Genomic DNA, 25,737 nt, shown 5'->3' with positions numbered 1-25,737 from the left:
TAAAGGGTCGTTTTTGTGAAAAATCACCTAAGATGCGCAATATAATCAAAACATTCAGTTTTAAACAAATATGCAAGTCTAAATTTTTTCTCAAAACTTTTACTTTCCACTCTTTACTCCATCACTCCTTAATTGAGTATTTTCTGATTCTGACGAAAAGCATAATTATTATTATTTCCTTCAGAAGAGAAAAATATAATAATTTATATTAGTACCAAATTTATTTGAGGTACCTGTGCATAGATTATTATTCTTTAGACGTCATTTTGTAAGGTGTTGCAGGTGAGGATATAGCCGCTTGAAGAGGGTTGATATTCTATGAATGCAGTTGTAACAAATCTATGGGTTCACCCTTGACTTTGTTTTATCTGTCATGGCCGCGGGGTGGCGAAGTAATTAGTGTTTTGTGTATTCACTCGAAAAAATGACATTTACTTTAATTATCCACCCTTATCTATACAAATAGCGGCGGGATAACCTAGTCGCGGTATCTGCGGCTGCTGTGATGGCAGATGAAGACGGGGAACAGGGAATACGGAAAGCGCTCGAGGTGGTTCAGTCTATGATTGACGTTTCTTCAGACAGATTGGATGGCTTGAGGACACAATGTGCAACAAGTGCAGAGCTGACGCAGCAGGAGATTCGGACCCTGGAGGTAAATATCCTCCACGCCCCAGGCAGCCCCAAGGCACTCGGCGTTGGGTTCATTTTGCCCTTGAACTAAATTACGTCCAGTTCTAGGAAGGCAATACGCATCTTCCTACTCTATTTACTCGTTACACTATCAACAATCAACCTTTTCCGTGAGCGTACTGTTTAATTTCGCCAGTTGATGTATTGCAATGGTGATTTTTCCAGGGTAAATTGATAAAGCTGTTCTCGCGGCAACTAGTGACCAAGGCTAAACTGCGAGAGGAAGATATTCCCCCAGAGCTGCGCAACATCCCTTCGTTGACCCAGTGGCTGCAGGTCGTGGGGCTCGGCCAGGAGTCCATCAAGGTAGGTTCAGTGCCAACTGTCAGATGCTTGGGTCCCCAACTTGCAGTCTTCCCAACTGATAAATTCAGTGCAGATTTATTTATTTGTGGTACTTTAAAGGTACATAGTTATCTTTATCTTAGCTTGTATCTTTTAAATTTGAGACCCAAAAGTGAACAAATTAAACTTTACCAAAACTTCTATTCCTTTTCAATATAACTCAACCCAACATAATTCGATTCATAGAAATGCCAGCATTTTTTGTTGAATTTGAATGTATCTAATATTTTTTTTCCTTCATTTTTCCAATTATTTTTGTTTTTTTACACATAAGTATACACATCTCTAAATAGTATAAAATAAAGTCACTGTCCGCGTCTGTCTGCTTGTGCCCTTAGTTCTCTAAACTATGCAACAGATTTTGACAGGGTTTTCACCATCATTTAGAGAATTTCTTCCGGAAGGTTTATATATAATACATGCATATTATATTTATAGAAAGTAGAGAAAAGTCGATGTTTATCCTAGAATTCACAGCCAAAACTTTAATCCAAATCATTTAGAACCCCGACACAACACATCAAGTACACGCCAGCTAGTTTATAGAATAAAAAGTTACATAAGTATAAAATGTTAAAAAAGGTAAGTTATGGGTTTTCAATCAAAGTTTTACATAAGACTACTTGGATTCGGTGTTATTAACCTATCAGGTCATCTATATTAGGTCAAAGATGAGTGCTGTCATTAACCTATCAGGTCAATTTATATTAGGCCAAAGGTGAGTGCCGTCATTAACCTATCAGGTCAATTTATATTAGGTCAAAGATGAGTGCTGTCATTAACCTATCAGGTCAATTTATATTAGGCCAAAGATGAGTGCCGTCATTAACCTATCAGGTCAATTTATATTAGGCCAAAGATGAGTGCCGTCATTAACCTATCAGGTCAATTTATATTAGGTCAAAGATGAGTGCTGTCATTAACCTATTAGGTCAATTTATATTAGGCCAAAGATGAGTGCCGTCATTAATCTATCAGGTCAATTTATATTAGGTCAAAGATGAGTGCTGTCATTAACCTATAAGGTCATCTATATTTGGTCAAAGATGAGTGCTGTCATTTAATGTACATCCACTTTCTTCTTATTATTTGAATTGATGTCATGTGTTTTTTCAATGGCTAAGTGTTTTGACTGGTGCGCAGATGGTCTGTGGCAGAATGCGCAGCCTGGAGGCTCTGCAGGACAAGTCGGAGAGGGATCTGAAGACCATCCTGGGCAACGCGAGGGAGGAAGAGCTCAGGCGTCTCTGCAGAGCCCTCCACAACCTCAAGAAGTACACGGGTATGTACACGGGTTCTGTAGATTGATATTAAATGTTGTCATCGGAGGCTGTTTGGTTTATGATTTCGAAACTACCATTGAATATGAATACCAATCAATATATTGTAAGAAGCGGTTAATCATCGGTAAAAACAACTGATGATAGTGGAATATCCGTTCACAGTTCATGTTGGCAGCATGAGAAAATGTTTAATTTCCGTGTCATATTTTTTGTAAAACAAATTTTTAACGTTATCTCCAATTATAACTATGTCATCTTTGGGGCCGCTGTGTGATCCCTGAAGATCCCTGAAACATATATGTGGTAAAACCATGTATGATCGTGTCAGAAATATGCAGATCCGCAAAGAATGCAAGGCTGATGTAAGAGTAATGACATAAGATTAAGAAAGATTATTATACTGTAAATTTATTAATTATTTAATAAATACTTATTTTAAAAAATTTTTAAAAAAAAATATGATAAAAACACTAATCGCACTCGTAGAGTGGATGAACCAAGAAAGGAGTGTAAGGAGAATAAATGACGCAAATGTGAATGGTAGAAGCACTCGGGGACGACCGAGGGAGACATGGCACAATCAAGTGAGTCAGATACTGGAGTCGGGCCATGTCTAGACTCAGAATAATAGAAGATTATGTATGAATGTGAATGAGGCGAAGAGTGTGTTCCATGACAGAGTTATTTGGCGGTCCGTCCTCTCTGCCTACCACTGCGGAAAGCGTGATGTTTAGTTAGTTACTTACTTAAGATAAACTTCTGCTTGAAACATGAATGTTGTAATTGATTTCGCGATGTGCTTTCTTTTTTTCTGCATCTGTGGAATTGCACACTTTTCTTTCTGACCTTCCTCAATTCTTATCACTTATCGTCGTTTTACTGCTAAAACCGAATAACTGACAAACAACAAATTATCTTAAAGATTTGGTTCTTTTTTAAACATGCCCTTAGGAATTATTATAAGTATTATAGTAAAAAATAACTGTTTTCAAATCGGGTTTGTAGTTAAGTTTTATGCATCCAATAATTTGCGCATCATTGTAAGGAAGACTAGTAATCCGTAAGCAGTTTTCATTTTGGCTGACTAAATGGTGATATTACAATACAGGTTGCCTGTAAACTCAGATTAATTTATTGACAAATTACAGAAAAGGAGACGGTGGAGGGGGCTTCTCCGCACTCGGTTTGTTCTCCTTTCCCTGATGGGCTAGTCTATCAATTTGGATGTCTGTGACTAGAACTACGGCTAAAAATACTGGTTGGAACGTTTTAAACTCCGTCACATTCGATCGAAGATCGGCGCCATTTAGATTTTTTAGACGTTTTTTCAGCTTTTGATTAAATTGTGACTATCAAGCATTATTATACTCGACGGCTGATCAGAGTTTGATCAAACGCTGAATGTGGCCAAGAGTCGGTGTGTAATGGAAACCTCTGTGATCATCAATCAAATGGAGGTTTAAAACAACCACCACTGTTTTAAAATTTAGATTCTAAAAAAGTATTTTAACATTGTTATACTCGGTGAAGTAGCAACTGGTACATTTCATGAAAATGAACTTTAATAGTTGTCAATTATGTAGTAACAGATTCATTACGAATTAACAGGTCTTTAACTAACTGCAGCATGGTTAAACGCCGAAAAAAAAGTAATAAGTAATCTTCTGAAGGCTCAGTTTTTTACGGAAATTTCTTGTCAGCAAGGTTTTGCAGTAAACACTAGCTCGTTTTCCAGAGTCATTACTCTCCATTACGAGCCGTAATGTCGTCGTTTTTTTGTGAAGACGGGCAGAAGTTAAGCATTATATTGATTGTAAAAGAAACATACTTTTATTTTGCCTTGAAAATGACTTTTGAGAGAGGATTCCGTGCATCAACTGGCAGCTCATTCCAGAGATGTGATCTTGTGAATGATGTTAAATGCTGGGTAGGGATTTGGGGACGAGTATCACATAGTAATATGTGTGTGCCAGTTTAACTTGCTCATTTCAGCAGAGGGTACATGAATGTTATATTTTCAGAGGTGCTGGTCCGCGGAGGGGCGGAATGCGAGATGGCCCTCTACTGGGACTCATGGGACCGCCACCACCTGCTGCGGGGTTCCCCTCGACCACGCGCACGCCAGGCCCGCGCCTCCGTGCCCTCGGAGGACGCGCTGGCGCCTCCCGGGCCCCCCGCGGGTACCTGCCCCCCCAGCCTGCCCCTCTCCCGCTCCGCCTCCTCCATCTCTGTGCCCGTCCCTCTCTCCCCGCACGCCAAGGGGAAAGGTACTTCTATCCGTAGACGCGGCAAGCCAGACAAGCCATGTTTCTCTGTGGAAATATCACGCTCGTCTGGATCGCTGTTCTATTTTGCTTGCAATGACTTTGGAAGACATTTTTATTTAATTCATTTCTTACTTGTAGATATTATCAATGCGATGGATTATCCTCTATCGGATTTCATTGGGTTCTTTTTAGTGTGATGCAACATTTTCCATTTAGTATGGAATCTGCAATCTGAAAGTATAAGGCCATTCGTTCACATAAATACTTGCAATAGACTCCGCGCTTAGCATACACGCCGCTCGTGAGTATCCGCCGTACTATTTTGCTAGTGTTTGTGCGCGACGACTACGGCTTTGACATCAATTGTGCGCTACTGACAGTGCTGTTAGCAGACTATGCCGGTTGCATTCACATCTACTCCTTTTGAATGTTAAATTTGTTCTGGAGACGGGAAAATATCCATATTTATAAAACCATAATTTACCGGAATAAGTAAGAAAGGATTGAAGTTGGAAAAGTCAATTTGACATCATTCCTTGGCGACAACGAATGCCTTACAATTAATATATATTTCATTATGTGGATGAACCCATTATCTTCTTTTTGATCGTTTTGTACGCTTATAAAGATAAAGAGGAATAATACTGGGTGGCGCAGATGGATCGGGTGGTTTTAAAATACTTGTCAAACTGTCAATTTTAAAGGTATTGGATTGAAATAAAGTGCAAAACGTGTAGTTACAATGGAAGTTTATTAACAAACAATTGGTAAAGCTAGTTTTTAAAAATAACATCCATCAAATGCCCTCCTTCTCGAGCGACGCATTCTTGGAGTCGGTCCTTAACGTTCCGCATTGCCCGCTCAAGCACATCACCAGGAATTAATGTGATTTCGTTGTGAATTGCTGCCTTCAACTCCTGAATTCCGGGTATCGGGTGGTTATGAAGTGGACTGTACGTCTGGAGTGGGGGAGCCAGGTGTTCGGCGGTCTTCGTGCTGTGGTGGGGGGGACGGGAAGTTTCAGTTGCAGACTGGCAGTCAATCGCGATGGCTACGTGGTCCGTTGAGCATCGTGTTTTCGCAGTGGAAGAGTTTATACGCAATAACGAGTCAATTGTTGCTGTGACGCGTGCCTTTCGCAAGCGTTTCAACATCCCAACTCGAGGTAGTGTTCCTAAGCGAGATACGATATTGAGTTGGGTGCATAATTTCCGCACTACTGGTTCATGTGCTCCAAAATGGACGTCTGGACCTCGAAAAATAAGAACGCCTCAGAACGTGGAGCGTGTGAGACGCGATGTCATTACGAGCCCACGTCGATCAACGAGACATCGTGCTCAAGCTCTTGGAATGTCACGTCGAAGCCTTCAAAGGATTCTTAACAAAGAACTGAAATTCCACCCCTATAAAATCATGGTGGTCCAGAAGATTCTCCCAACAGACCATCTTCAAAGGCTTCAGTCTAGCCAACGGATGTTGGAGTTATTGGAAGATGAAAACCTGATTATCATGATGTCTGACGAGGCTCACTTTCACATTAACGGCTACGTCAACAAGCAAAATTGCCGTTACTGGGCCGACACTAACCCAAGAGACCTACACCAACGGCCTCTCCATAGTCACAAAGTGACGGTTTGGTGTGGGGTTTCTAAGGTAGGGATAATTGGGCCTTACTTTTTTGAAAATGAAAGGGAGCAGGCGGTTACTGTTAATTCGCAGCGTTATGTGAACATGATTGAAGAATTTCTTCTCCCACAACTTGAAGAGAACAATTACGACATGGACAATATGTGGTTCCAACAAGACGGGGCAACTGCACATACCGCTAGGATATCAATGCAAGCTGTGCGCGCTCTTTTCCCTGGCCGTTTGATTTCCCGTAATGGAGATCTCCATTGGCCCCCTCGCTCACCGGACCTCACGGTATGTGACTTCTTCTTGTGGGGCTATTTAAAAGCAAGGGTGTACGTGAACAAACCCCGGACCATTCAGGAGTTGAAGGCAGCAATTCACAACGAAATCACATTAATTCCTGGTGATGTGCTTGAGCGGGCAATGCGGAACGTTAAGGACCGACTCCAAGAATGCGTCGCTCGAGAAGGAGGGCATTTGATGGATGTAATTTTTAAAAACTAACTTTTCCAATTGTTTGTTAATAAATTTCCATTATAACTACACGTTTTGCACTTTATTTCAATCCAATACCTTTAAAATTGACAGTTTGACAAGTATTTTAAAACCACCCGATCCATCTGCGCCACCCCGTATTACAGTCTTCGTCGCTAGATTCACTCAATATTGTACAAGCTCCACAGCTGCACCAGAAAACATAATCATGTTCAGTATATTTCGGGTAACGCCGTAACGGACACCAGCTTTAAACAGTAGCATATCAGTAGGCGACTTGTGGTTGCATCACAATCATATAGTTTGTAAGTATATCTATGTATGAAGGGCCTAATAGGAGTAATTCAGAGTAGAACTTTTTTACTCCCAATTTGAACTTATGTTGTAGAAAAAAAAGAAATAAAATTGTACTAAAGTTTAGTAACTTAGACCAATGGACATTCCGACTGGTGAGCCTGTGCACGAGGATCTAGTTTAAATACATAGTTATCATGTGTCTCAACTGCAATTTTACGGTACGTGTACATTTGCGTACCAAAACTCGAGCCGAGCCACGAATTACGGGAAAGGAACGAAGCAACTGCAAGCGGAGTTTCAAGCCATTTGCGGTTGCTTCGTTCCTTTCCCATAAGTAGAGGTTCAGCTCTGCAGTTCGGGTCGCGTATGTATACGTAGCTTTACACACAGCAGTAAACTAATATACTTTCTACATAACATTCTGTATGCTCTGCTATTACTTGATAATTAACAAGATAACAATTTCAATAGTTGAATAGGTATTTTTCTTAAAGACAGCATCTTCAGTACGTTTGATTTGATTCCGGCTCAGGAGGTTACGGGTTTGATTTCTACATTTAATATAATTTTTTTTTTATAAATAATAATGTCTTCTGAGGTTTTGATATTAATTTATAACAATGACTAATATTTACATTAGTTTTAATTGAATGGTGATAAAATTTACTATCATCATTTTGTGGTCAGATCTGTAATATTTTTGGGTAAATACGTTAGTCATTGTTTATTTTACTATCAATAAACATTTATTACTAACTCTCTAACTTTGGTTGTGGAATTTATTGGCTTGTGGGTCGCTTATCATACAAACGTATAGAGTTATCATAATCACTGTATACTAAATTCATTACATTTTATAAGGATCCACTAAATATGGCATCAACTTCATTTGATTTGATAAAATTGTCAAAATTACTTGACGGCAGTATTTTTTGCACATACATTTTAGGTTTGGTTTTTAATCACGGATTAAGACTGTAAATAATTTTTAAAATAAGGTTCTTCAACCCATCAGCCAATAAAGTAGATGATTGTTATCTCGTATAAAGTTATCCATGAGACTGAATCTGTGGTGGATATGTTCCATTCCATGTTTTATTCCTGTGTTATCTTTTATCAAGTACTGTGTCTCGTGGAGTCGTCTCTTGTTTCTTAACATTGTATATTAAGTTATCTTTTACAATTGTTGTAAGCATGCCCCCTATCTTAATACATATATGTATTACAATCAATTTTGACTAAGTATTTCAATTAGATTCTAAATCTCTGGTGTTTCAGAATCCGAAAATTCGTATGTGTGAAATATTAAAAAATATTGATATTGGTCTGTTAATTATTGCATTCGGGTCTGTATGTTGTGACTGTCGTTGTTTGTTGAAATTTAAATTTACAATGATAGGTTTGCAGCTGTCTTCAGGAATCTTTTCTGTCTGTGAATTGATATCTCCTTTAGGCATGACTGTATGTTATCTGATTCCTGCATCTGCAACTCTTTAGTGGTGGGGTTTGGTCTATCCCTCCATCTTCCTTAAAGAGTGTCTGTAACCTGTTCATGTCTCCCGTACATTTCCTTTCTAAATTCTAACACCTGACTTGTTTTATTTAACGTATACGTTGCATTCTTAATCTTTTATTATAATAATTGTCAATGCTGAGAATGGTTGGTTTCTTAACTCTGATGCCCCGCAGAAGAGAGGTGTACATATCTTAAGGCGAAGCTTAATGCCAAATCACTATTTTGATTAATCTTTATAACGAATTGGTGTACATTATGAATACAAAAAAATATGCTTTAGATAAAATGAAGGTTTTCCTATCGCTTCGCTTGAGTAGAATACAAATAAATATATAAATTACTCAATAAAAAAATATAAATGCAAACTACTAACAAAAATATTTAAGCAATAACGCATAAAGGAAACAACTTTTGAAAAATACAGTATTATAGCTAAGATTATCTGTGACAGTTTCACTTGATTAATTTTTTTGCTTTCTTATAAAATTATTTACAAAATAAATAAAAACCAGTTTTTTTGCTTAAAATCGAACATTTCCAGACTCCGTTTGTCAAGTGATTTTAATGCCTATTACCTACGATATAAGGTATACCAAGAATATACACATTTTTGGCTTGTAGCTTCCTCTTAAGCATCCATAGAATGATCTAGAAGTCAGTGGGGTGTTTTCTGCCTGTACGGAGAAGGCCTAACCTTTACTAATCCAACCTAACCTGACTGAAGTCCACAGAATCTCAACTAACATTTCTTTTAACTCTTTTAATGTTTTTGTTGGCTTGTTTCTCCCAACCCGAACCATTCCTCCCCTAAACCCAGCCCTCATTTTTATCATAATCTGTTTTTTAAATAACTTTAATTTAGTCAGAATAGCATTTAAATGTTATTAATTCGAATGACCCATTTTTACACTGAGATAGTTTGATAGTGAATGTATTAACCCTTTCTACGCTGGACTTTAAAATGTCAACACTCTCGCCAAGAGGCACTGTTAGCTAACTTTTCAATGTTATCAAATGCACCGTGCGACACTTAACCGATTGTTAACTCTGCTCCCGAATGTAATAAATAGATGTTTACTAGGATTTCAATAGATACTGTCGCGTAGAAAAGGTTAACTCAATTGTTGTCGTTATGTATGTCCAAACTAAGTAGTTACGTACCAGTGTTGTGTTCGTTTTAAACACCTTCAATTAAAAACAGTTTAAGTAAAATATGTTTTAGATCGACACGGCCAGTTGAATTTGTCGGCTTTGGCTTCGACAGACGCCAACCCTCACGATGGATGTTGCAATGCCGTCCAAAGAAGTAAAATTTATCTCTGTTAGTGTTTACCGTTTCCATTCATTAACTTATATTGTTCTATTGATTTACACGAATGAAAGTCTACAATAGAATTAATTACTGAATGACTGACTTGGAAGTAATAGGATCAATTATATGATTTACGTCATTTATTTCGGTATGATAGTAGTAGTAGTACGATAGTAGTTGAGTTGTAGTTACGCAATTCTCCCACTGACTGTTAAACTGTAACAAGTGCAAACATTTATTTATTTTAATGTTAAAAAATTGTATATAGCAAGTTCTTTGTGGTTTAAATTGAAATTATTGTTATACCTCATCGAGAGCCTGTTAAATACAATGTACAGTTGTTTTACGTTGACATAGAAATTGTGTTTTTTGCATTTAATACGGTGTACACTCAATACGAATTATTTAATGATTGGTCAGGTATGTTAACTTCCCTTTCCATCTTCGCCCTTTAATTTACAGTGATTTATTAAAAGATCAATGAATGGATTTATGCACAATAAAAATATATATTAAACATCGTTACACTGCTTAATATCATGTTATTAAGCAGAGCAACAAAGTTTAAAAGTATATATTAAACATCGTTACACTGCTTAATATCATGTTATTTATTGAGGATTCTCCAAAGCCGTATCTATCTATCGAAACTCATTCTTTATAAGATTGAAATATTAAATCACATTTTATACAATAGTGTTAAATTTTTTCATTTTTAGTTTTACAAGGCCCTATTCAGATTGGGAGTTTAAAAAATCACCCGGTGTATTGCCAATAACCAATGACAGTCACAAAAAATGTCAGTTTCTCCTATCAAAATGTTGGTGATTGTTGCCATTGACATTGTTAACACACTTCCGGCGGGAACAGTAGTTCTACCTTTTACGCTGGTGCTACTTGAATGGCGGAAAAGGCCCAACTGTATTTAAAAATGTGAACCAAGTTTTCACCATCTTAAAATTCTTGTCTTTTGTGTGGAAGAATATTTTATCGAAAGGAAACTATATTTAAATCTGTAGAATGGGTAATAAATACATCTTTTCACTTATTGCACCGGAGATGCTGAAGTTTGTTGATTTTTTTGTAATGTTTGTACGAAAATTAAAAAAAAAAATTGTGTAATAAAGTATATTTTTTACACATAAAACATCACTAAATGGCTCAACATTGACTTTAACTTCAGTTTGTGGAGTCTTATTACAAAAGTAGGCTTTAATTTCAGACAATAATTTTTGTCACAGCAAAGCTTGTTTTATTTTCAAAGTTTAAATCAAAATCTGTAAAATTAAAATCCGTTTTCTCGAATAGGATCCATGTTTTCGCCTGTATGAAGTGTGTTAAGCCATCACTTTTTATTGGATGGTAATAAACTGTTTTTTTATTCCGTTAAGCTTAGGTTAAGTGACGAATTCAACTCTATCTAAAATCTTATTTCAGTTAATCTTTTCAGTTAGTAGGCATATTTTGTAAGGCAAGAAGTACTTTGGGCAAATTATTGAATAAGATAATGAAAAGTGCATTCGCTGTAATCCATCTACTAAATAAACATAATGTTCCAACCGTTCAAGCCAGGAGAGGTCACCTTAACAACGTTTACGTGGTATTTAGGTGGGTGTGTGAAGTTCCCCACAACGCCTCCCGCGCGCAGGAAGCACCAGACAGGGCTGCCGCCCCCGGCCCCCCCTGCCGAGGTGCCCCCCTTGACCAAGTCAAAGTCGCACGATTCTCAACTGGGACTACGATTGGACGGAGAGCCGGATCCTAATCCGAGGTGAGACCTTCTACATTATTACATTATTTTGATTTCTTGATAATATGTGCTTATTTCTTCAAAATACATTTTTAATTTATTTTATATTGTCATAGTGGAGTTAAGTTACTAGCATTCCACATTGGAGAAAGTTTATTCATGTCTTTTGATACTTATAACAAGATTTTATAACAGATTTTTTTTATCACAGCCCCACATTAGGCGCTAGTTTAAATTATTATTAATTAATTTATACGCGTGTTCGAAACAAAGACCTTTATTCAGTAGTAAAAATTAATAATAATCACTAAACAGTTATATAAAACAATACAACTATACTCGTGGGAAATGCGACACAGCGCGTTACCTTAGACTATATTCGGAGGGTAAAAATCTTCTAGGTACTCTTTAACCTACTGAAAGGGACGACACATCCGCTATCGTGTAATCAGTCTAAAAATTCTTTAAGACCTTACTGGAAGAGAGGACACATCTCGCTACCAGTATCAGGTCTCGAGCCTACTACCGGCTTTGCTCGTTCAAGGCCGTGTATCCGCTTATATAGGCCATCCGTGGTACATCATTCGGTAGGTAGCAACGAGGGCGAGCCACTGATTAATGAACTGTGTGCTGTTTACAGTACGAGATCTACGATGTCCTGCGTTTGTAGATAGGGATGCCGTAATAGGTGTGATCGAGAAAGTATTCGGTGTCACGCCGTTTCGTCCCGTTACATTCCTTACTTAACCAGACATATATTGTATAAATTTTGCAACAGCATAGAAATTGCTGACAAACATCATAAAATTTCATTGGCTCCTATTAACTACGTTGCAAAATGCTATTTTATCATAAATCCCTCAAGTGTTAGTGGGTTTTGAATAGTGTATCAATAGATTCGATGAGTAAGTAATTTATAATATTGCTGTGATCACAAGTAAATAAAAAGGAGTTTGAAAATGTACACTTTAATCCATTCATTGAAAAAGCAAGTCGTGTTGTGTTTGTTTGCAGCGCTGAAGGAGTGTGCGTGTCTCCGCCGCCTTGCTCCCCAGTAAGGTCACCGCCCTCTCGGCCCACCGGCACCGTGCTGCAGTCGGCCAGCGATACTCCCGAGGACACCACCAAGTGTGAGTACTTAGGCCAACATGCATGCAATACATATACATATTTATTATACTTCAAGTTTATGGTCTTTAATTCATTTTGTTCAAGAATCTCAGTCTTTCCAAAGATTTCTTATAAGATTTTGAGAATAATGCCCAGCGATTACTATTTTTCCAGTCTCAGTTATTAAGTTTTTTAAACACGGTGTATATTGATTTTATGAACTTCTATTACAGCGTGCACCCTGACAGTGCCGCGCTCCCCACGCACGCCTAATGTGTCGCGCGGCATGGGCCACACCATCGAGCACCGCTTCACCAAGACCTTCAAGATGATCGCCACCTGCGACTATTGTGACAAGCAGATGTTCCTGGGCGCTGGCCTTAAGTGCAAGGAGTGCAAGTACAAGTGTCACAGGTGCTCCATCTGTCCCTCTTTATAATACCTTTCATCCTTGTAGCCAGACCTTTCAAACATGTTCCAAACCAGACCAGGCCCCTATTTGCATAGCCTTGTCATTGGTGAATAAAAAAATTCTTACGTATTATCTAATATTTACAAATGCTACAATTTTCGTCATTCTTGTACATCAAACCAATGGTCTGTTAACTTGTGTTTGTGTGTTACAGAGACTGCCAGAGCAAAGTACCACCTTCATGCGGGCTGCCGCCAGAATTTGTTGACGAATTCAGAAGAAAGATGCAATCTGATGGTAAGTTGCTTTCCCTTCATTTATTTTCTCTGAGATATCTATTTACATATTCTAATGTGTTTTTATTATTATATCATCGTGTTAATTCAGTGATGGAACAAAAATAGTTGTGCATATGTGTTTATGAAAGTTGAACCATATATATATTTATCTGTAGTTAATAATATATAAGTTTAATTTAGGAATACAGTACTCTCTCAGTAATCCGCCGCTCGGTTCTCCGACAAGTACTAAAATCCGCTGTTATTTTACTAGTTGAAAACACAAAATCAAGCTCTATAATTTGCCAGTATTCGTATGTCAAATTCAATAGTCCACGTCCAAGCTCCAAGCTTTGTACACCGATGGGCTGCGTCATCTCCCTCTAACACACTCAGTTAGGTGCTATTCCGCCGTCTAGCTTACTCTCACTGATCATTTTACCAGTCACCAGGGTTTATTATTGTTTTAGGACATTTTGGTTAGTCTTCTGTGTATTCTAGCAACTGTTCTTTGTGTTTCTGTTTGTTTCGTTCTGCTAATTTTTTGGTTGAGTAAGTCTTCTTTCAAGAGTAAACATGACATCTTAACTTTAAACCAAAAATGCAAATTTTACAAAAGATCGATGAAGGTGTTTGTTTGGTTTCATGACATATTTTGTATGTGTGTAGTATAATCTGCCGATTTTGCTAATTGGACACTTCCCGGTTTTCGGGGTGGCGGACTAGTGAGAGAGTACTTGTTACATAAAGGATTTGGAACAAGGTGTGTGGATCCTTCTACTTATTTTATATCTACGGTTTCGGTGTGTGTACCTCCAGTATTTAAGCTTTAACCATGGTGCATTGGTTAGATTTCCTACCTTGGAATTTTTCGGGACATATCAGTTGCCACACCTGCGATGGCATCACAAAACCTGAGGAGTTCAAATCGAAGCTGGTTTGGTTTCTTGTTCAATAGCCCAGAGCAGTGGGCATCCTTTTGGCTGGTGATCGACAGATCTGCTCGATTTCATCTCATTAATTTTATAAATCTGGAGCCTTCATTCTTGGACGAGTAGTAATCGAAAAGCATCTTCTGATCCTACACTACTATCACGGGGCTTTTGTCTTGGGGACAACATTGACAAGATTATTTGTCGCATTTCCAGCTGAGATGAGTTGCTGCTACAAGCTGTCTTCAACCACGCTGCAATTTTTTAAATTGTTGCCACCGAATCCCTCGGTAACATACTGTATATAATTATTTTGTCACGGCTTTTCAAAATAAGTTTTGAGGATGATAATGACTTGAATTTGTATTGTTTGAGGTCTATTTTTCTACTTAATCTAAGCTGCGTGTATGTGTTGTCTAGGCTCGGGCTTCCTGAGCAACAACTCACCGTCGGCGGGGCGCAGTCCTCAGCACGCGGGTCCTGTGGCCGGGGGCCTGCTGTCTCTGGGGCACCGCACTCGCAAGCGCTCACACCCGCACCAGCTCAATGCCAATGTTCCCTCCTTCCCGGTAAGTACTCAACACTGACACCGTTCACAATCTAAACGTATGAATTGCCAGGTACCTTCTTCCTTTAGACATGACATTTCCCCTAAATGGTGATCCCATTGCCTGCTCTGACTTGCGGCGGTTGAGACTCTTGCGAATCACAAATATACTTTAAATATTCTGCAAACCATTATTTTTATTATTAGTTAATGAGCAGGCAGCATTCTGCTGATGCTATTGTATTTTATTTTACATAACAGCAATTATCGAGTTGATTTAAATAGAAAAATAAGTCAATCATGAATCAATTATAAATTCGTAATAACATTTCTTATGCAAAAACTCTCTTTCAACACAATTACACTATAAGAACTATAACCAACAGATGCTACACAGTGCCTATATTATATACTACATCGACCGAAAGACAATTAATCTACCTAGCTCCTAAAATCTTCAACTTTCTGCCTAGTAATTTAAATAACTGTATTTCAATTTCACCAGTGACAAGAATTTTTTCCCACCGACAAACAGTTGCTGCACTGCTGATATTGGAATTTCACCCTAGCTGGAATTTTTTGATATGCAATTTAAACCTGTATGCCATGCGAAAGTGCATAAATATTTCTAACAGAATCGCTTGCACTTGAAACACTTTCATTTTTGATTTCCTTCAAAAAGGGTCTGGTGTTCCAAAGGTTAACCATCTTTCATACACGTCTCACATTCTATTACTACCAGTTTTGCCTTGCCACAACTTTCATATGCACAGTTAGATTAGGAATCTATATCCCCACTATGTTCCCTTGACAGTGGATAGGTAATAACAGGTGCAAGTTGTTGCAGGGCGGTCCGGACTCGAGCTCCAACACGTCATCGTGCAACAGCAGCACACCCTCGTCGCCTGCGCTACTGGGGGGCGGTGCACCGGGGGTGCCTCCGCAGACTCCGCGTACCCCCCACAACGCTATTGCACCGCCTCCGCCCTGTCTTCCCGCCATCCGACAGACATTCAACTTTCCAGGTAGGATAGAAAGACTGATGTCTCTATTAGACTGACTAAATTAAATAAAATTTGCACTATGTACTATTAAAAGTTGTTTAGCCCTTTCTTTAACCTGTGGTTTGCGCACACCTCGAATCTGGGTTGTAAAAATTTTAACTAGATTCTTTCAGGACATATGGCCATTTTTGAGATGCTCTGAAATGTTGGAATATTTAGATATGCCGGTGGTATTCTTGTCACAGCATAGAAAACGGATTGCAATTTGTTAATTTGGGGACACTTGCATATATTCCGTTACATTAATCTAGACGTGAATTAACGTACAAATTGACAAAAAATTTGTGTCTTTTCCGCACTGATTTAATTTGTCTTATTTGAAAGAACCATTTGTTTCTTTCTGTCTAATCCTGTTTATTTAATTAAAAAGACCCTGCGCTTAGAGTCCTGTTTATTTAGTTGAAAGAATCATGCGTTTACTGTCCCGTTTACTTAGTTGAAAGAATTCTGCGCTTACAGACCTATTTAGTTAGGCAGTCGTCCTATGGGTTGGTAAAGAATCGACAAAAACCGAGTGCAGTATTCTGAGAGATCCACTGATGCATACATTTTAATTGGGGCCTGCAAAAAGTGCAAACGGCTCAGGGGCAAGAGGGAGCGATGCAATGTACTTTCCGTATACGGTTAGCGGTACCAAGATTCAGTGGAAGCTCGATATTTATCGCAACACTACAGATATCACATAATGATCTTCTAATTATCATTTAAAATTTTCATTAGAATTTATTATATGGGTACATTACTAATATCACAAAAAAATCCACAACCTCGTCGTCACTTGGTGACTTGATTCACGGTCGTTTATTATTGTTTACATTATTATTATTGTGAAATAATTTGACAACTCAAAATATTTCACCAACAAATGAAGATATAATATGTCTCAACACCATCTAGTGAGAAATTTAGCACTAACAAAGCCTTTCCTACAAAAATAAAGTTGGTTGTTTACAGGTGGAAAAAATAAAATAAGCAGTAATTGTTGATTGAAGTACTGGTACATATTGAATTATTTGGCGGGTTGGAAATAAGCCGACATAGCTCAGTGGTTTCAGAGCACCTGACCGGACGTCAGAAGGCACGGGTTCAATTCCCGTTGGCGGCATTTATTTTTACTCGGGAGATATTTTCAATTTGTATTGTTATTTCAGGCGACTAATTATTGCTTATAATTATTTATTGTTTACATGTTTACGCGCCATTTGGCCGTCTTCACAGTCTTTTGTCAAATTACAATTTTTATGATTATATAATTTATTACTTATTTGAGATTAACTTGCAGCACCTTGATCATTTATCTCTATACTATATAAAACTTTATTGAAATGCTCCATTTTGATCTCATTTTTGTATACTGCATATTTCATTGTATTTTTATTTATTTTGTTTGAACCTATTTATTGCATTCATCACTTTCCAGCAAGATTACTTATCTTGTTCTTATCTAATTATCAAATTCATTCATCATATCTGTATAAATGCTTTGGTTACATTTAGTTTTCCCAGAGTGGAAGATACTCTCAGTATCGCCCTGGTGTAAGACCACCATTCAGAATTGAAACGTTGCTTGAAATGGCTTTAGCCGTGTTTGGTGACCAGATCTGAATAGCCAGGTACTTCCCCACCTTCCTCTTCCCCATCTCCCTCCCCTCCCCAATACCCTCAGCCTCACAACATACCCCAATTGGGGATGCCATAGTCTCACTGGCTCCAGACGGGAGCAGTTGGGACTCTTGTGCGGTAATACTGTAAAAAAAAAAAAAAAAAAAAAGTTTGTACTTAAATAATAATTTTCTGAGCATTGTAATCGGAAAGGGGGATTTTTTAATTTTCATTTTATTTAGTAGATAAAATTTTACCCCTATAGTTTTGAACAAAGGCATTTTTATGAAGAAATTAAATTGTCAGTTCAAAACTATATCTATTCCTAATGTTTATATTTTTACCACCTTACTAATGGACGTGTTTTAGATTTTGTGCAGCTGAGAAACAACCATTACTCGACATTTAGGGTTGGTTATCGTTTATCTAGGGTTTGAAACATGTTAATAAATAACTATAATGTATAGTCCTCCATCACAACACAAGTAACATTTTCCGCTTACTGTGGTGGTAGTAGGAGATTTTCAAATATTGTCAGGTTATTCTTAACACGGGAATGTTTGTCTTTTAAAAAATAAATTGGTCAGCATGAAACGGGCAGTTGCCTAGTATGGTTATGCAATGTATCAATGTCTTGTAAATGTCAATGAAAATACCATAAATAAAAATAAAATAAATATTAATATATTAAATTAGCTGTTACTTTATGTACCCTTACACCTTGTACCCTAGAGTCAATTTGACGATGGTAAGATATATTCAGCGTAAAGACGGTAAATGCGAAAACAAAAATCTGAATAGTTTACTCAGCAAGCTACATAGCTTATCATAGATCATGCAACATACATTGTGCAACATTTCTCACATCACCACAGCACTCGGTTTTTGTCGATTCCTTACTGACCCGTGAGACGACTGCCTTAGAACCCTGCACTTAGTTGTGCTTACAATCCTGTTTCTTGAGTAGATCATTGAGTCATTATGATTCTTTGTCCTTTTAAATTGCACCCTTTTTGTATAACAATTAGCACCTAAACCATGTACATATATTGAATGTACCCAGAAAATCTAAAATAAATTTATCTACATATCAATGAAATTTTTATTTTGTTTTTATTTTCTTTTTGTGGATCAATCTCTAGAATCCATTAAGAGAGAGTTGCTCTACCGCTTTTCCCATTTATATTTTGCTCTCTTAAATTCCATATACAATATCTTTTCCCCTATTCCTTATTATTTTATCTTTCTAATTTTGTTTTAACGTCATTAAGTATAGTCAATTTGTTTATCCTTTTGAATTGCACGCTAATATAACAATTGCCACCTAACCCCAAGCAGTGTTGCTTCCCTGTCCAGAAGTGAAGAAGCCATGGACAGGCAGCAGCGGCGGAGAGTGGGGCGTGGCAGGGGGCCCGGACGGGGACAAAACCACCGTATCCCTCAGCGGCTCCGCCTCCGAGGACTCTGAACGTACGCCAGGGGGCCGGGCTGACTCGGCCGACGGAGACGGGGCGCTCAATCGAAACGACTCCAACAAGTGGCCGCGCCAAAACAGCGTAAGCCTGATTCTAGTTATTTATTTTTCATTATAATAAGTTCTTTGACTAAGTTTAAGTTGTAAATGATAATGTTGGTGAATTGGATAGGATGAATTTATGAATCAATTTGACCCTCTCAATGAACAATTTTAGATGTACAAATTGGTAAAGTTGCCATACATATATTAATTTTTAGAAATTAAAAACACTTACCCAAGATCTCAAAACAATGCCATATTTCTTGCCCTAATTAGAAATGGGACAGTCAACCTTATTCTTAAATTCATCCTTAACCCCTCATTGGCAAAAACGGCTCTGAAATAAACTGAAAATAAAGAGATTTGCCGTATTAACATGTATTTTGTATATGGATATCTTATTTACATAATGTTGTATTTTTACTGTTGTATATATATTTGCCCAAAAATGAATGCATCTAAATAATAAGTTGGTTGCAATGGGGTAACAATAGGGGTATTGTCTATTGAGGCTGTGTCTTGTTGCAGCTATCCATGAAGGAGTGGGACATCCCGTTTGACGAGCTGGCCGTGGGCGAGACCGTGGGCACGGGGCGCTTCGGGACGGTGTACCGCGGCAGCTGGCACGGCGATGTGGCCGTCAAGCTGCTCAACATGCACAACCTGGACGACGAGGCCGCTCTGGAGAGCTTCAAGCTGGAGGTATACATCTACATTGAAACATTATGGGCCATCTCTTGTCTTGGCCGTCATACCTCCATCAATGATTTTAACACTCTTCAATCTAATCTCGATCGCTTACAGGGCATCGATTCTCCAATCCAGGACGCTCGCAATCGCTGTCGAAAGTACATACATTGGTCAACATTCTTATTCTTGAGTCTCGTCAAAGGTACACAGTAACTACGCCAAACGTCATTCCACTCGAACAACGAGTGGTTCGACCCACTAACAATTGTTCAATTTGTAACGTTCCCAGGTGGCAACATTCCGCAAGACCCGGCACGAGAACCTGGTGCTGTTCATGGGAGCATGCATGAAGCCGCCGCGCCTGGCCATCGTCACGTCTCTGTGCAAGGGCATGACGCTCTACACACACATACACCTGCGCAAGGACAAGTTCAACATGAACAAGACAACCATCGTGGCGCAGCAGATCTCACAGGTACCCCAACCAACCTTCAATACAAGCACAGTTATCTAACCGTCGTATAATAGATAATACGGGGGTTAGTAGAAAATGTTATTCATAATCACGCACATGCGTACTGCATATACCGGCTGTAATATGACAGTATTAGTAGTTGACATATTTTTAAACCGCCCAATCCTGAGGTTTAGGAACGTATTACGTTTGTAGTAAGGCAGAGATCGCGGACTTTGTTAACAATCTGGTTGATTTGACAAATATTGATCAGTCGCGCAATGTAAATGTAAAAAAGCAGTAATACTCATTTGCAGCAATATTAGACGAATATATATATATATATATTTTTTTTTTTTAAAACATGACATATTACATATTACAGTGATCTTTGGCTGTCCAACTAGGAGATTACCTATTTTAGGACAGTCAGAAATAGGCAGATTTATTAAATGCGATTCTTGTTTTGTGTAGTGTATTGACTTTTACTTAGTTATTGCACTTTATAAATAATTTGAAAAGTTTTCTTGGTTGATATAAGAAGTTGCTAACTATATATTTTAAATAATATAAACGTAGAGAATAGACTAAAAGAATATTCAAATATGATAATTCAAAAATAGCTATAAAATAAAAAATTATTGACATGTGAGTTTATCAAATTGAAATTTTACTTTTTATTTAAATCGATATATCGATTTACTAAAGCAAATACAGAACGCATAATCGAGCTGACCAGATTTCGCAGTAATTCAAAACAGGCCGGGTCAATGACATTACAACTGTCATCTCAAGAAACGTGATTGTTTTTGAGGTTTGGAACAAAGTAATGCATCATCAGTTCTTAATTGCTGAGGAACATGACCCCCAATCCATTTTCCAAGGTGGACAAGGTGTTTTTAACTCCTCGTGGTTCTGCGCTACGGTTCTATGATAACTAAACACGTGAAAGTGATACAGTTCTAGTTTTTGTTTCATCACTTTTTAAAGGTGTGTTGAATTGTAATTTTGATGAGTTATCTGGTCACCAAGTTTTATATTTCTGGTGTGAAGACAGCAAAATAACATATTGTTACTTGTTAATTTGCAGGGCATGGGCTACTTGCACGCACGAGGTATCGTACACAAGGATCTCAAGAGTAAGAACATCTTTCTGGAGAACGGCAAGGTTGTCATCACGGACTTTGGGCTCTTCAGCGTGACCAAACTGTGCTTTGGCAACAGTGCCGGGGACTCGCTGGGCATCCCGGCGGGCTGGCTATGCTACCTCGCCCCCGAGCTGGTGCGGGGGCTGCGACCACGCCAGGCACCCCACGCCGATGACCTGCCCTTCTCCAAGGCCTCTGATGTCTACGCTTTTGGGTAGGTTCACATCGATTGAATGAAATTTATAAATATCTACGAAACATTCAACATGATTAGTTGAAGTCGCGGAGGCCGAACATTAAGTCCAAATACAGCTTACATTACATTAACCGTTTGAGTGCCAAAAAAAATCATACAGTTGCTTGTAAAATGCCACCAAAAAAACATTATTTTTTATGAAACTATATATTTTTTTAAAACCCCATAAATTCTTTGAATTTTCAAGGATTTCGATGATTTTTTCGGTGTTTTATTAAAGAATATTGGTTTAGAGTCACGCGGAGGAGGATCCCGAAGTCCAGGCGTTTCGAAAAAATGAGAATTTTACGTACAGACGTATGCGCGAATCAGAACACGACTGACGCAATTGACGGAAATCGACGATCGACAATCTTCGTTAAAACACGAATCGACGATTGGCACCCAAACGGTTAAACTACATTATCTGACCTCCTCAACCAAACCTGACCAACACAAGCATTTTCATATTATAACGCTATAAAATGAGGCCTTAAGCAGCTTTTGAGGCCCGCGTCATTACTAATTATTATTATTACAAAATGATTACGAATGCGTAAAATTTACTATTGTAATTGTATAAAACACACGCATTTGTAATTAAACTTTCTAAAAGTGTCAGGCAAAATTGATAAAGCTTAAGGTACATGTCAAGTATGAAAATTATACTCAAATACATAATATTATTCTAATTATGTAAATTCACAATAACAAAACTATTCTGCAAAAAATGTGATGATTCAACAAAATTTTCACTATGGCTGCTTTTTTCAGCTGTTTTCTCGTTTTATAAATATGTATTCCAAATTGGAACAAAAACATTTCATCATTTAGTTGGGTAGGTACCGTAACTTTTTTTCATTTTTTTTGAAGTAGTACCTACCCAAGACTTAATTATTTTAGTTTCCGCAACTTTTTATTAAAAATAAATAGGAGGTAAATGAACACAACATATTTATGATTTTGTTTGTGTTTTTCAGGACTGTATGGTACGAGCTGCTCTGTGGGGAGTGGCCATTCAAGGGGCAGCCACCGGAGGCGGTTATCTGGCAGGTGGGCAAGGGGGTCAAACAAACGCTGGCCAACCTCCAGGCCTCCAGAGATGTCAAGGTACAGCAATATTATTGCTTGCTCTATTTTATATTAATAAGTTAGTCATCAGACTACTTAATGTTGTTTTCACTTATAACCCAAAAAAATTATATTCAGAGGAGCAAGAAGAGAAGAGGAGAAGTTACTCTCTTTTGCAGCACTTTTTAAATACATCTATTTGAATTTCACTTTTATTTTCGTTAGTGAATACAAATTTCGGAAGTGGAAATTAACCCACTTTCCGACAAGCGATCAAGCTAATACTCGGCAGAAAGACTCGTTGTCAATGACAATGCATTCTATCAACTTTTAGTGGCATTAATGTCGGTCCTACCCAATCGGGATTTGGCGCAGTTTGTCTCTCTTACTTGTCTTGTAATCATGGTGAAACACAATTCTGTATGGAAATATTGGCTAAATTGGCCACACGCGCTTCTTGTGTTATTCTTTATTCTATGGCCAATATAATTTATAATAATGTGTGTTGCAGGATATCCTGATGCTGTGCTGGTCGTACCGGGTGTCGGAGCGGCCGGACTTTGCGCGTCTATTGAGCACCCTGGAGAAGTTGCCCCGCAAGCGTCTGGCGCGCTCGCCCTCGCACCCCGTGCATCTGTCACGCTCTGCCGAGTCTGTCTTCTAGTTCACGCTTCTCCGTCTCAGCGCCCCCCCCGGCTCCAGCCTGCCCCCCAGCTACTAGCTACCAAAGATACAACCCCCCCACCCCCTCTGAGACGGAGACACTTCTTATCTTAGTTAAGTTTGTATAAAGACAACAAGTCTGGTCATTCACGGTGATGATATTGTTATGTTTTGCGGCGGTAGAATAATGTATTATCATGTTAGGTTATAATTAATTATTATTATTATTGTTATCGAACGGGATGTTCGCAGAGTGCGTGCGGGTCCCATTATAAGGTTATAACAATAGGCCGGTTGAGAACGATGGCTCGATGCACTATGTCAATTGGTTTACTGTAAGGATAGATTCAAGCCACCCTTAATCGGTCGCAGGCTGCCTACGAGCGCTAGCTTCTCCTTCTCTTCTTGTAGTCCATCCTCTCGACGCCGCCATTAAGTCTCGTACCGGCTCCGCTAGTTCTGCTTCAACACGTGGGAGAATGATAGTGAATAGTTCTGCCACGCTCCATGGTGAGGAATGTAGGTATAGTACGGTACACACCGTGTACGTTACTATTGAATACAGTGAGATTTAGTTAAGTAAAGCTTTCGACGCAACGTGTCTAATAAATTAACATAATTAAAGTTCGCTGTGATGCTACTATATTTATTATTATTATTATTTAAGTTATGTTATAAAACAATGTTGGTAAACAGCGGGACGAGTCTGACAACTCCTCAACACTTCACCTCACCTCCATCTCGTTGTGAACTACCACGACATAGTCAATCTATCCGTGTTCTAATTATTGTAGCATTGATAATTAAAGGAATTTTCTATTACCTATTGTAACTAGAAGTTTCTGTAAAAATGTACATATTAAGTAACTTTTTCATCATTCGACCGCCTCAATGCTTCCCGCCTTTCCCGGCCCTCATTGGGAACTAGTTTCATTATTATCCTAGTACAAATTGTTATCTTGTGTTCATCTATTGAGACAGATTATATTTATTATTATTATTACAAGTAGGAACCAATTACAACTGTTTACTCTGAATAAATGACTTTAAACCGCTGCCTTAGCGACGCGGCTATTTCATAGTTCAAATAATATCTTTGTTTTTATATAAACTATTTGCAAAATACCTTTGACTCTCATAGAAATTACCCGTAAATATTACATTTTATGCTGGTCATAATAAGCATGTAGCGTTTAATAAATTCAATAAGAATACATGTTAGTAACATTGCACACAAAAATCCATCATTCTTCCGTAACAAGAAATAAGTATCATACAAAATAAAACTGTGATTATTAGGAAAACAAAACCTTCCTCGGTTAAATATGATTTAAGATTTTCACGGCCAAAAGTATTTTTGTTATTTGTTTTTGGGGTGTTATGCTAACTCAAAATAACACATCTGCCCTGATGATGGACACTGCAATGCTGTCCGAAACGTTGGCTAAAGAAGGAGTTAGCGCAACACGGCATAACACCCCCAAAACAAATAGCAAAAAACTTCCTCGGTTAGTTTAAATCCACATTTCTTGAATTCCATTACGATTATCGTTATATTATATTATTTATTACCTTCCAAGTTAGCTTTTGTCAAGAAGTATAGTAAGTCTAAAGCCAGTTATTAAATAATCTGATGAGATTATTGTTTGGGCACCGAACCCTGATCGGTAACACTACCTTAGCCACGTTGAATGGTACATAGTTATATCACTGCGCGGCCACATAATGTGTACTTAAATAAATTTACATTTCATCATTTTTGTTTCAATTTTAATGAAGACAGAAAACATGTTCAGAATTATTAGAAGTCTGATGTTGTACATACGGTGAAGTTAAGAGACGCCTGTATTTCTGGAACTTCCACATGAAACTTTTACCTCAATATGTGAACTACTCCTGACATTGAAATATAATTAATTTGAAATCAACTTTGTTTTATTTATAAATCACTTTTGTAACATTGTCAAACATCAGGCAAATGTCAACGCTACAGGACAGTGGCGGTCCAGAGGTGAGACTCTCGACAAGCAAGCCAGAGGTCAGAGGTAAATCCCGGCGTGCGCAAGTAAATTTTATTTGATTAATTTGTGTTATTTCACATTTAACTCATTTAAAATAATATGTATATTTGCGGCCCATTCCAGAGTGGAAGATACTCTCAGTATCGCCCTGGTGTAAGACCACCATTCAGAACTGAAACATTGCTTGAAATGGATTTGGCCGTGTTTGGTGACCAGATAATTCCCCACCTTCCTCAGTCTTACTGGCTCCAGACGGTTGGGAGCAGTTGGGACTCTTGTGCAGCTTCATATAATATATTTTTTAAAAGTGTTTGTGGGCACAGCCTCCCCTGCCTCATTGTACGAACTCCCACTGCTACAAGAAACTGACTCGTAAGACTCTAACAACAACCGTGTAACCTGAA

General features: G+C 38.1%; 1 protein-coding gene across 6 annotated transcripts; it reads left to right on the top strand.

Annotated features, from left to right (window-relative positions):
• The first annotated feature begins 373 nt into the window (after positions 1-373).
• Positions 374-25,302, top strand: ksr (kinase suppressor of ras). Of its 6 annotated transcripts, none has more exons than XM_089636436.1 (16): positions 374-655; positions 859-999; positions 2,182-2,320; positions 4,343-4,501; positions 11,449-11,611; positions 12,605-12,720; positions 12,934-13,114; positions 13,327-13,409; positions 14,743-14,891; positions 15,717-15,894; positions 18,892-19,091; positions 19,580-19,753; positions 20,031-20,216; positions 21,286-21,557; positions 22,559-22,688; positions 23,161-25,302. In XM_089636436.1, exons 1-16 carry the CDS (start codon positions 506-508, stop codon positions 23,311-23,313), a joined length of 2,574 nt encoding a protein of 857 aa, XP_089492562.1. In that variant the 5' UTR covers positions 374-505; the 3' UTR covers positions 23,314-25,302. The 6 variants fall into 6 exon arrangements, with proteins under 6 accessions (XP_089492562.1, XP_089492561.1, XP_089492560.1 ...); XM_089636435.1 differs by having other exon boundaries at positions 18,874-19,091; XM_089636434.1 differs by having other exon boundaries at positions 4,343-4,588; positions 18,895-19,091.
• The last annotated feature ends 435 nt before the right edge of the window (positions 25,303-25,737 follow it).

This window comes from Hesperophylax consimilis, chromosome 10, assembly GCF_061612785.1.
Source record: "Hesperophylax consimilis isolate HC1 chromosome 10, BYU_Hcon_1.0, whole genome shotgun sequence".
In the NCBI taxonomy this organism is placed as follows: domain Eukaryota; kingdom Metazoa; phylum Arthropoda; class Insecta; order Trichoptera; family Limnephilidae; genus Hesperophylax; species Hesperophylax consimilis.
Note: the sequence above shows the minus strand (reverse complement) of the source record. Positions and strands in the feature narration are given on the sequence as shown.